This window comes from Perna viridis, chromosome 4, assembly GCF_037379345.1.
Source record: "Perna viridis isolate PV_CMFRI_1.1 ecotype Kerala chromosome 4, ASM3737934v1, whole genome shotgun sequence".
Classification (NCBI taxonomy): domain Eukaryota; kingdom Metazoa; phylum Mollusca; class Bivalvia; order Mytilida; family Mytilidae; genus Perna; species Perna viridis.
Window position 1 is genome coordinate 49,104,869 of NC_142448.1, and position 12,903 is coordinate 49,117,771.

Here is a 12,903-nt window from a genome sequence, read left to right on the forward strand (position 1 = left end):
TTTTGCGATTTTTTGTCCACCGCGAAGACAGCAAAAACTTAGTACGTTTACAATCTGTGACCAACCGCTTAGAATCTTCAGATTTTAACCCCCATAAAAAATTAATGCAACAATAAGCACACGTATGAGAATCAACGACCAACAAGTTATTTCTCATTTTTCCCCGGAAGGAACAAATAAGTTTGGTAAGCTCTATTGAAAAGTCCTTATCATTATATAAAGACGTCTGCCTTCAAATGAAAGTAAAGGTTGGAGTTCACTTTTATCTGATATGGAGTAATTCATTATTGATCATCTAAACATATATTTGGCTAACAAGCAATGGGTCGAATCTATTTTAGACGGGTTTTGATATGTGTTTAGAATTAACTTAAATTGACCCTCATTGTGAAATTAAAGAAAAAACAGTCCACTTAAATATGGCGTTGATGTGGTAACGATACATAGTCGACATAGTCGATTGTTTGACACCATTTGGCCTTTAAGAAAATTGCTTCAACTTTTTTAAGGAATCAGAAGAAATGTTTGAAACGACATAAGATAACAACAGTTTGGAGCATACACCTTCATTTGACGAATCGGCTCTTCGCAAATGTTCAAATCGTGTTGAGCAAAATATATGAAATCTTGTTTAAAGAAACGTTGGAATTGTTTTTAAACTTCAATGTCAGCTCTGATTATATTACTCCTAGCAGTCGACGAACAAAAAATGTTAAGAGACACTTTTGCTGTCTTAGTATAAAAATGAATAATTTTAAATTTCAGAAGGGTTATAATGTTATATTGATTCAATTTTCCTTTTGAAAAAAACATCCTTCTGTTAAAATTGACATACAAAATTTACATTTATCACGTTTCCGTATAGTAACTGTTATTATAATAATTGTGTATTTCTTTTTGTTGTATCCAGAAGATATTTGTTTAGAACTGAAGAATAGTTTTTTGACACGTAAAATTTGCGATCAAAACAGAATACTCCGTGTGTCAGCACGTCAATTACCTATATCTTTAATCTAAAAACGTATTTAAGACAAAAAAGGATATACACAAAAAAACGTACTGTATTTTGCTGTTGAATGAACATTTTTTATTTCCTTCCTTGTGTGTGATAATGTTTGATATGACTGTCTTCTACCTTCTTGTTTTAGTGATATATCTTTTATTGGATATTGTCGCATCAGGTAAAGTCAATTTTACGTATTTAGGCTTCAAATGTATTTACCTAATTATTCAAAAAGTATGGGTTCATTTTATAACATATGCTCTCTTTTATCGCCATTTATACTTCAAATAGGACGGTAATAAGGAGTAATCAGAGTACAGTATCAAATAAGTGTTTTATATCTGGAGTTATAATTACTGGGAAAGCAGTTGTAAAGTGTTTTTGAACACAATTGTACAATGATAACAAAATGTACCGAGTTAATATTATTCTGTTTCGAAATACTACATAAACGTAAGAGATATTTATAGCTATGAGGACTTCCCACTAGACTGTGTCATATATTACAACTCAAGAATATATTGATAAAGGATTTTGTAAAAATATACGTAATCAAGGGAAACGAGATACGAGAGAGAGAAAACAGACGAATACAACACAAAAAAAACATAAACAAAATAACACGTACAACGAAAGAAAAGTAAATAAAAAAAACTCAGACTCCATTAAAAACTGGAAGCATTGACCAGGTGTACCGATAGGGTAAGCGTCCTCTGCTTTTCGAGAACTTTTGTTTATAACAGTTGACAAGGAACAACTAATAAAACTAGAGGCTCTAGAGAGTCTGAATCGCTCACATGGCTAAACATAGTCTTTATAGCTTCCTAAAGCTGGACTCTTGACCTTACCGTACTTATATTGTCACACGAAATCATTTAATCAATACAGAACATCTTAGTTATCAACCCGGTTTTCATAATTTAAAATAAATCTCTTATTGTCATCTTTTCTCTTCAAAGGCAATAAATCCAACATTGAGCAACAGATCTATAAGAAAATTTTAGCAAAGGTCTGTCTCACCATAATGATAGTTTTTCCCCATAGAAAATTTAGATAAACCCTTTGGTTTTCAAGTTATATCAACAAGTCGTCAATTTTTATTAGTGATGGTCATGTTTTGACAGATAAAATGTTGTTAAGAATATCTTTTATGCAGTGTTTTGTTAAAATTTATCCTACAAGTTGTCGTAGGGGAGATTTGTTTTAAACATCAATTTCATGACCTACAACTCATTAATTTGTCAACGGATCTTTCTGAAAATTTCGACATTCACGTACATGTAGGTATTCCCATCATAAAATCCAACTGTTTTAGAATTATTTGCATAACTCATTAATTTGCCCCTATGTTCTATTTTCAGAAATCGTGGCCATTTGTTCATAAGAAAAAAATTCACACGCATAGATTGCTCAACATATTCTATATTATATTCATGCAAAGTTTTGTTTCAATCCATCCAGTTGTCTAAGAAGAGAAGATTTACAAAAATCAGAAATGTAAAAGTCGGGGATAAATCCATTTGACGACCCAAAACTAATTTATTCGTGTACGGATCTTTCTGACAATTTCGGCATAGGTCCATCCCATCATGCTAAACAATTTTACCCGTACCAGATTTTAGTTAAACCTAACTGTTTCTGGGTCATTTGCATAATTCTACAGTATGACCCCGATGGTCTATTTTTTGTATCGATGGCCATGTTTTTTTTTGTTTTTTTTTTTTCGGCCAAGTAAGCTAAATAGCTGTCACTCAGTTTGCAATTAAAAATCTCCTCAACAGACCGAGGTGTAAAGTTTGAAATAGCGAATATACAGGAAATAAAACACTATCCTACAAAAGGATTCACACAAATATGATGATGTATTAAAACAAAAGTCCTCACAAAAATGAGGATCAAATTACAAAAATTCTGCACGTTTTATTCATTGTACAGATGAAAATCTGAAATTCATCACATTATTGATACAATGTAGCTTATACATGTATTTATTTATTATTTTTTGTTGTAGGTAACACAACTTATACCAGGATAATGAACCCTGGAAACAATGTAGCAGAGATAACTTGTGATGAAACAGACGTTATCAATATCACAAAAACTGAGATTCTCAATATTATTACAACAAGATGTAATAAAAACGAGTGTGCTCTATCGGACGATTACAAACAATACATTTCAAGCAACTGTGAGGGAAAAACGACATGCAAAATATCACTCGATCAGATTGGTCCCTGTTTATCAAAAAAGGGGTTCATCACTGTAAACTATACATGTCAAAGTAAGTTGTGTTTAAGTATAACTTTAAAAAATCGATGTTAATATATCATTGAGTAAATTTTCCACTTTCAATAAAAATATTATTACGATCTTCTTTCAAAACAACAAAAAACGGAAATAACAAATGTTGTAGTTAGTTTGTAAAAATATATTATTAAAGGAAGGGTTCGAAATCAAAATCTGTGGTTTATTCACACACTTGTACGTTGAAGGCATTATCTGTACAAGTGATAGTATATACAGATGTAAAATGAGAGAGAAATAAAACAACCAAGGCAAATACAAATGCTACATGATATCTAAAGTATAATTATGTTTTGATAAGGAATCGCTGATTCTTTGAACAAATTCAAATGCAATAGAAGCACGAATTAACCATGCCTCTTTTTTATTCACTTTCCTTTTACGTTGTTGTTTTCTTTTCTATTAAACGCATGGCCTTTTTTTTTTTTGGCTATTTTTTTATTGATATATTTTGTTTATATTCTTTTCATTTTCGTTCGAATTCCGGTCCCCTTGATTTTCCTTTCTCTGGATAAATATGTACATTGTTATATAAATAATATCCTACAGATGTTTGCTGTTTTTTTTTTTTGTACGCTGTTCTGTTTCGTTTATAAGATGTTGATGTTATAAGAATTTTTCATCAATTTCCATTGATTTAAATAAGTTAAATTGAATTTTCAATAAACCTTCAGATGATGCTTTTAAATGTGATTCCGAAAATGGAGATTGAGACTTTCTTAACAGAAAAGGCTGAAGTATAAAGAAGGTAAGAAACTTTTTGTGTTTGTTTTGTACTTCATTTTTAATATATTTCAACAAAAGCTCGACAAAATCATAGTGGGAGTAAAGAAAATTTTGTTCTGATAGAAATTAAGTGCTGTTTTATTCATCAATACAAAATTGAATATAAAAAGAATGACAGGAAACAACAACTAAATGTTTCAATAGTTTTTAGTGGAGTCCGAGTTGCACATTTGCTTTTTCTACTGTGTATGTATGACTTTAGTTACTTTATGTTCTTTGTTGTGTACGTCTGTTTTCCTTGTCTGGTCTTTGTCCCTGGATTACATTCTTTTGATTACTGCTACATGTATAATCTTGGTTCCTTGATTCCTCTTTCAAAATTTTAAATGTCTTTTATAATGATATGTATGAAAGAATCATCCCACACATAGGTACTTATAATGAACTTGGGCGAAACTAATGTGAAAGTACTTTAATTCGTAGATACCATTTTTTGTGAATCAGGGAAGAAACACATATTCGTGGTTTTGAAGATTTCAGTATAAACGCCAATGGGTATCTCTCATTCGTTTGCTCGTTTACAAATGTCATCTTAATTACTCAACTTAAATGTTGTATGAAAAGTAGCCTATTTTCTGATTTAAAATAATTATGCAAGCATTTGTTCTTTTTGAAAGAAGAAAACGTTGTATCGAAATACATTTGCATCTGTTTAGTTTGTTTAATTTGATCTATTCATTTAACTTATGATAACAGTATTTCTTTTTTATTTAAGGAAATGGTTATTATTTTTATGTCTACGCGAAAAACAGAAGCTATCTACTGAGAAATAAACAGATAAATCGAAATTACATTCAATGTCTTGTCTTTTACTATTGGATACATCGAGATGGTGATACGATAATTTTTAAAAGATACAATTTTGGTGAAGATATAAACCATGAATTAGACAAATTAAAAGTAAAATATGAAAATGTGGTTATACAATGAAAAGATTTGTGCATACACTAGAAGACATAGGTAATTATTGGCTGGTTATTGAGGTGACTGGAACGCATTTGAATAGTGCGTTTGGACTCGATGATATTAGTATAATGAATACAGACTGTGATGCAGTGAAAGGTAGATATTAGTAATTTGTATATATGTATATTATCTATTTCTTTTCGTGATTATAAGATATATAAGTGTGTATTATCAATTATATGGGTAGAAGAATTAGCAGTTCCTAAGGCGCTAGATGGAAATGACAACAAGAGGAACACAAGAAAAAAACAAACGAAGAATACATAGTACAACAATGAAGAACTAACAAAGAAATTACAGAAAACAAAGAGCACAAATCCCACTAAAAGTCGGGTACAAATGAGAATGATTACCGAGAACTGTTTTCTAGTTTAGTAGGATTTTAAACGTTTGATAGCAGTTAAGCTGTGTGTTTTAATGAATTTATAGCATTTTAACAAAACATATTTGATATCATATTTTATATTTAACATGACATAAAACCAAAAAATACACTACCTTTTATTAACCATTATAGTAATAAAAAAAAGTTCAAACATAATTTATTTCCCTACTCTATTCATTCATATAGTATATAAAAAAATATAAATGCTCGTTATTTCGAAGATGCATTCAAATTACCAATATATGTAATATTACTCTGATAATGAACACTTGCCTCGCTACTATAATATCGGCAAAATAAATACGAGGGGAATTAGTCAAGCAGTGAAAATCCACAAACTAGGTAAAAACGTGACAGCGACAATCTACAAATACCATGTAATAAACAAAATAAAAAAAATTACACATAACAAACTGACGATAATGGAAGCAAAACGTCGCACAAAAACAAATGCACTAGCAATATGAAGTTCCACAAAAAAAGAAACGAGAGTAGCATTAGGTGGTCTGGAAATGTAAGCATTCCCTTCTCCGCCTGTGACATGGCAATTATATTAAGTGAGTATAATCCAGTAAAAATGTAAATGTTACATTTTGTTTGACCACTAATTATATGATGCAAATAACATGGGTTCTTATTTCTCTACATAAATCCTTCTTCATTTTCTCATTCTGACGTCAACCTATTTAATCGAAACAGCAAAATGTTTGATTTCGTTTTATAAGAATTGAAAAAAAACCACTTATTATTATTGAATTAGTTCATACTAGTTCTTTATAATTAAAGAGATAAGATATTCGTTAATTAGTCAGTTATTCGATAAAATTATCACGCGGCGGACAACGAGATTATTGAACTTTCCACTCATTTATTAAATTTCTCCGACCTCGTTTGATAACATGACCTGAAATAGCAGGCACTTGGACTACGTAAAATGGTTAACTGAAGCTTTTATTTGTTAAGTAATTTTTGAATTACTGTGAAAGTATTTTAATTCGTGGATACCAATTTTCGTGGACTAGGGAAGAAACACAGGTTCGTGGATTATTGAATTGGCGGTTTTGAGGTTTTCTGTAAACACATCAATGGGAATCTCCTTTTCGTTTAAAATCAAATTTCTTTGTTTTGCCTACCCACGAAAACAACGAATAATGATATCCCACGAACAAAAGTACTTTCACAGTATTTTATTTCCGTTGAAATCAGGGTAGATTGTTTTCAATACTTTTTTTTATTTTGTTTTGGTACAAAAACATAATGTGGTATGAACATGAAGCTAAGATATTTTTGAATAGAAATATTGGAATTAATTTTTAGTTATGATTATTTGGAGTCAAGTTTTTATTGTTGATTAAGTAAATACGAAATCTCGTTTCCCGCCTCGTGTCAATATCACATTTAGTTTGTAATCTCATTTACAGTCTTTGTTCATACATATAAAAGTCTAATTAAGCAATATAATTTACAATTCGATTCTATTTTAGAGAACAACGAAGTAAAGGATTTTATTCCTCATCACAAGAGCTGCAATAGAGTGGATGATGAAATTATACTAGATGGGTGTTATAGCCACTTTATTCAATCAGAACACATTAATGTGATCTTTGATCCCCTAAACGACGAGTGCATACAGTACTATGCAGAAAGAGCACACGCCATTTGCACCGATTCCAACACTTACACATATTGTGATGCACGTGATATGGTCAAACAAAACTTGTCATGTTTTGCTCTGCGCTATTTGGTTATAGAGTACACATGTGAAGGTAAATTCATATTTAACATGAATACTGACAACTTCCGTTTTGCGAAAGTATACATTCAAAATTGATAGCTTTGTCGTAGACATTCAATCATTCAAACATTATTGTTTAGTACATGTATTTGCACTTGCATTTACATTTAGCACAATCCAGAGAGTCAAAACTTGGCGTCAAATTTACTGTACACCGCAGGGGGTAATGTATGTTTTGTATATTCCTACTGAGGCTGAAATAAGAATCAATGTTGCAGCCGTAATTACGTCAGCTGGTGATCTTTTCATGCCTGCTCGAGATCTAGTTGTGCTATTAAACCCCCCCCCCCCACATCAGACAAGGACTATATTTATAGAGGACAAAGTCCTCAAAACGGTATTTCATGCAAAATAAGTCGTAACTAAAGGACAGGAAGTAGCCTTTTTCGGAGTTACCGGTATTTTCGTATGTTCTTCACTAACAAGCGTTTAATAATAATTATATGGTCTTAAATAATTATTTAAATTCAGATACTTTTTTTCGTTTCCTATATGCTATAAGAGTAGACCAGAATGCCTGAAGTGAGAAATCTAAGTAAATAAAATTCATGTAACCCGCTGTTGAAAAAACATTCATCCAATTGTATTATTCGATCGAAGCATAGTTTTTCAAAGAGAGGAAACACAATAATATATTGAATGTCAGCAAAGCTGTGAGTTGAGTCAGTTTTATGTATATTTGTGACCGTTAGCTGACATTTTTTATCCCTTTGGCTTTTTGGTATCTTTTGCATATTCACCCTATCCTTTCTCCTGATTTTGTTAACGTCACAATTTATGTACAAAATATTCACGCCATCCGTGGAGAACTGATTGGAAAGTATACAGATTATGAATCAAACCAGCTATCAAAACGAAAAAATTATTGCTGGAGCTGCTCAAGAATATTGAAATCAATATGATGCTCGCTTATAAAGGCAATGCATAACATTTATTTATGACTGGAGCCATGAGTTAAAACTTTAATAAGTGATCTTTTGCAAAATTATGCAAGCAACATAACAGGAACAACGCGGCCCTTAGACAAGACTCCCCCACCCTGAATTCTAAAAAAAACTTAAGACGCTATCAAACTTGACATGACATAGCTATTGAAAAGGTCTCTCTACATAAAACTACGTTCTCTTTCAGGTAAAACCTGTCTCATTTTATATATTTATTTAGATAACACAACAGTCAAACCAATGATACAAATTGATCATTTCAGAAATACAGGTAGGTTTTATGATATTTTTGTTTTACAGAACGTATTTGTCACACCTATAGGTAATAACCTCATGTCTAGATGCCATCGTACTGTGTTTGTCTTGCTTTTTAAAATGTGATACTATATGAAATGTTTACTCTTCAATAATCATAACTTTTTAATTCTCTCACACTTTTAAAAATCTCCGCACATTTTAACTGCTGACACATGTCGAAACACCACCTTTATGTGTCAGGATAAATGTTTGCGTTTTTCAAAATTGTCATTGAAGAAAATAAAACTGAAACTTGGAATTGAGAGTTTTCACAAACAAATGTTGCTACATTAATCTGTCAATTATTTTTTTTTCAATTTCTGATGCATCATTCTCTACAAAATATGGATATTTTCGAGAAAGAAAAGCATTAAATTGTAAAACTGTGTTTCTTCAGTTGTAAGCTATAAGTGATAATCGGATTACTAACTTAACGAACGGACGAAATGTGTAAAGTAATAAGAATACCATTTGAGTAATTTTTCTTTTCACAGGAAAGTTCTGAAATAGACAAGTTTTAGATCTGGATACGAACCTTCTTGACGTAACAGGTCCCAAATTTACATTCAATGTATTCCCCTTTCGTTATTTTCCACAAATAAGTTAGTTTGCAGATTGCGTAAATTTCGAGTACCATGAAAACACACGAGTGATATGTGATGTGCATGCAATGGTAGGGTTCAAACTTTGGTGGATGATTGGAAGGAATGAAATCTGGAATGACTTTGATTTTTCTAAGAAGTCTCGTTACTGTGAACAGCTTTTTCAGAAGGGGGAGGGATAATTTAAAAGAAAAACTATTTAAGCTTGGAAACTGCCTCAATTTCTAATTACATTCCTACAAACCTCACGAATGGTTTGCAGTGGTTAGGTTTCGGATTTATTTTAAAAACAATTGTTCAAATTGGGAAGGGGTGAGGGGAGTGTAGTAAAACAAACTAGAAGCCCTGTTTGCCACATGAGCCCCCACGTCATTCGTTAGTAGTGATATTTTTTAGTAAATCAAATGTGTCTGTTAGACACTAATGATGCTCCCGCTCGCTAGATTTGTTAGTTAATATGATGTTTATTTTTGCATGAAGACATGGTTTTCAGATTCAATAAGGTTATGTACTGTTGGTTGATGCTGTAAATATTTGGTAGGTTAAGCACTGCAAAAATACTTGCGATGCGAAAAAGAAGACTGATGGACTAACTGATTGACACATAAAAAAATGTTAATACCCCAAAAAACAGATCCCGAACTTAGTTGCTTGGGGTATATTTCTAAAAATAATTTACAAAGTCCAACTATCACGCAGTTCCGTAATATTCCACAAAAAGCAAACCCCAATGACCTTGCATACCATCATCATGTATAGAAACATTCTGCAAAAAATATTTTCGATGTTGTTAAAAAACTGTATGAGAAGATAGCCAGATAGGCCATAATCCATATATTTCTGAGTAGAAAGACTAAGTGTAACTATCACCAATTTCCGTAATATGTCACGAAAATCAAAATACTTTGGTCTTGCACACCTTCATCATGTACAGAAATATTCTTTAAAATATTTTAAAGGTAGTTCAAAAACTGTACCAGGAGATAGCCGGACAAACCATTATCATGTGTAATCCGGACGGACGGACGAACGGACGGTCAGGGGTAAATTAATATGCCCTTGACTGTTTGTCGCGGGGCATTAAACAATGTTTTAGGCATGTCATCTGGTTGGTGCCTCACTTTTCTAATGAATTCCATTCAAATCATGCTGAATATTTAATATCAATACAAATATCATAAAGTGAATAACGAATACATTGGTTTGAGGGTGTTGGCATTTTGTGTCTGGTAGTTAGTCATGAAGTGATGACTTGAGCCACCAATACACCAAAAGTAAAGCAATATATATAATTATGTAAAACAAATTAAAACTAAAAAAACACTGTACCATTCTCTACCTGGTAAAAAAAGCAGTTACAATGACGTTTCAATTAAGCTCATTGTGAATTAATTCAAGGTCAATATACTATTTAAAAAAAGTAATCTCCTTTCCACTTCTAACTATGGCATCAAAACATACCAGTTGAAAATGAAAATACGCCTATTAAGCTATATTCAGAGCTACTTTTCTCATCTTAAAAGATAAAGATATGTTTTAAAAGTATTTTATTGGAATTGGCTATGATAAAAATATTGTCTATTGAAAAATAACATAAATTTTCCATGTACATATTTTGTTAATTGCACATCGCTCAATATACAATATGCACATGGAACATTTACGTTATTTTTTAATAGACAAAATTTTTATTATTGCCAATTCTTAACTACTTCGCGAGGTATGCTTACAAAATATCCAAAATGTTTATTTTTACTGTTATAAAACGAAGCACACGTACGTTATGATATGATTACATTTCTTGAAATTATAAAGCAAACCATCATAAAAGTGATACACGTATGTTATGCTATATAACCTTGACATCGCTAGACAAATGCTTCAGTTCCATTCTGTTTAAGAATCAGGCAATGAGTGGTATGTCATTATTTTCAACTTGGTCTTTTTAAAACTAATATATTCAATACATCAAATCATGAAGCAGCTGTTAATTGGATTCAATGTCTGTTTATAGGGATAATATGTGGGAAAACTTTCCTAACACTTTTCCATCATAGTGCATTACAACTAAATTGGCCTGTAAATATCTTACAAAGGCAAACTTCACAATTCTGGAGGTTATGAAGAATAAATACTTTGATAAGACAATAAAATCCCTGTATTGTCTTTCTTCATGAGCAACCATTTATTCACATTTTGTCTGATTCTTAAACGAAGAAGTACTTATATGCGATAAAAATAGGAACACGAATTTCCTTACGCTTTCTATTGTCTGTCTAGCGACGTCAATGTCGCAGTAGTTTAACTTTCGGTTCAAGCGATTGTAGAAATTGAGTAAGAATGGTAATATCTGGGATCACCTTGTATAGACTATAAACTAGTGGACTGCATATTTGATAGTAGGAGCAGCTCCCGTCCATATACTTCAACCATAAGAATTATGCACGTGAATATAGTCTGGAAGACAACTATTTGTATTGCTAATGATATTTTGTGGATCCAGACCGATATTCGTATTCAGCATATTGATTCATATGCTGTTTGCAAAGGGACATACTTTTAACCAGAAAAAAATGAAAATGTCACCAGTACAAGAGTTTTTCCCCATCTTCGTAAAACATGTTGATGCGATTAAAATAATAAATCATTAAAGATTCTCTATCGAAATGCATCTGAAAACTAAATTGAAACCCCTAATATACCGACAAAATTAGACAAAACCTTGTGAAAAAGTAAACAAAAAACATAATCAGAATCTAAATGTTTCTACATTTATTTTAAATTTTTTTCTGTTGTACATTTCGTCAAAATAAGCTTAGGCTTAAACATTTGCAATTAAACTATAAAACCATTATTTTCTTGGCCAACAAAAGATCATGCTAATAATTAAGAATAAGTCAAACAAATGGCGGATCCAGAGGTTTACACTAAAGGAGATACTTTATCTGGGCCAAAAAATCCTTGCTCTAATAGTGTATCACAAAACTTGAGATAAGAGAGATAGCCATAATTTATAATACTGACTCTTTTGAGATTCATTCGTTAGGTAAGAACGTTAGGTACGTATGTTATTTATCCAATTATCTCTAATATACTACATCGTCCACATTGCTTTGCAGGTATGGTTGTTGGCATTAGCATCGGCATTCTGTTAATACAAAGTTTAACATGATTTTTGGTTATAATATACAGGTACCTATACAACCTATACAACAAATACATATTGCACGTCTATCTACAATATGTTAATGTGCAACTTTGAAATGGTACATACATTTCGCTCAAGTTTGCTGTTAGAAACGATCCGAATTTACAGCGAGATAAAAGTGTATCAGTATCTGTGTTTAACAAGTCCTGACAGTACCTGTTGAAGAAGCTTCGTATATTTCTTCTAAAAAATGTAATTGAATTTTAATTCCCTGAATATTTCAAGTAACAAAGAATGAAATAATTGGCTTTTTTGTTTGTTGGTTGGTTGATTTGTTTGTTTGTTTGTTTGTTTGTTTGTTTGTTTGTTTTTTCTTTTTGCTTATTGTTGTTGATATGAATTTTTTTAATTGTTTTTTCCTTATTATATATACTGATATTTTCATTTAAATCGATAGGAAATACACTACTTTGTTGTCGACAGGAAACAAAATGAGGTGTTTCAATAAAGAAAAAAAAAACACTCGAAGAAGTAATAAATGTGCTGACGCAGTTTTATGTTTTGCGTTTCAAACTCAAACAAAAAACACCTTTATATATTGTACTGCTTTGTATTTAGAATTTCTTAATAAATTATCTTACAGTTATAAACATTTGGTTCGAGCGGGGTTAAG

At 31.4% G+C, this 12,903-nt stretch overlaps 1 protein-coding gene across 2 annotated transcripts; it reads left to right on the forward strand.

Annotated features, from left to right (window-relative positions):
- Positions 1–964: 964 nt before the first annotated feature.
- LOC148620372 (uncharacterized) lies at positions 965–12,390 on the forward strand. Of its 2 annotated transcripts, XM_088581204.1 has the most exons (7): positions 968–1,181; positions 3,015–3,284; positions 3,982–4,055; positions 4,809–5,155; positions 6,929–7,210; positions 8,404–8,454; positions 12,202–12,390. In XM_088581204.1, the coding sequence occupies exons 4-7, from the start codon at positions 5,020–5,022 to the stop codon at positions 12,252–12,254; spliced, it is 522 nt and encodes a 173-aa protein (XP_088437330.1). In that variant the 5' UTR covers positions 968–1,181; positions 3,015–3,284; positions 3,982–4,055; positions 4,809–5,019; the 3' UTR covers positions 12,255–12,390. The 2 variants fall into 2 exon arrangements, with proteins under 2 accessions (XP_088437328.1, XP_088437330.1); XM_088581202.1 differs by lacking the exon at positions 12,202–12,390 and having other exon boundaries at positions 965–1,181; positions 8,404–10,553.
- The last annotated feature ends 513 nt before the right edge of the window (positions 12,391–12,903 follow it).

Coding starts and splice junctions, on each gene's coding strand:
- LOC148620372 (XM_088581202.1), top strand. CDS start 5,020: ATGAAAAGATTTGTGCATACACTAGAAGACATAGGTAATTATTGGCTG. Junction 5,156..6,928: donor AGACTGTGATGCAGTGAAAG/GTAGATATTAGT, acceptor ATTCTATTTTAG/AGAACAACGAAGTAAAGGAT. Junction 7,211..8,403: donor TATAGAGTACACATGTGAAG/GTAAATTCATAT, acceptor ATATTTATTTAG/ATAACACAACAGTCAAACCA.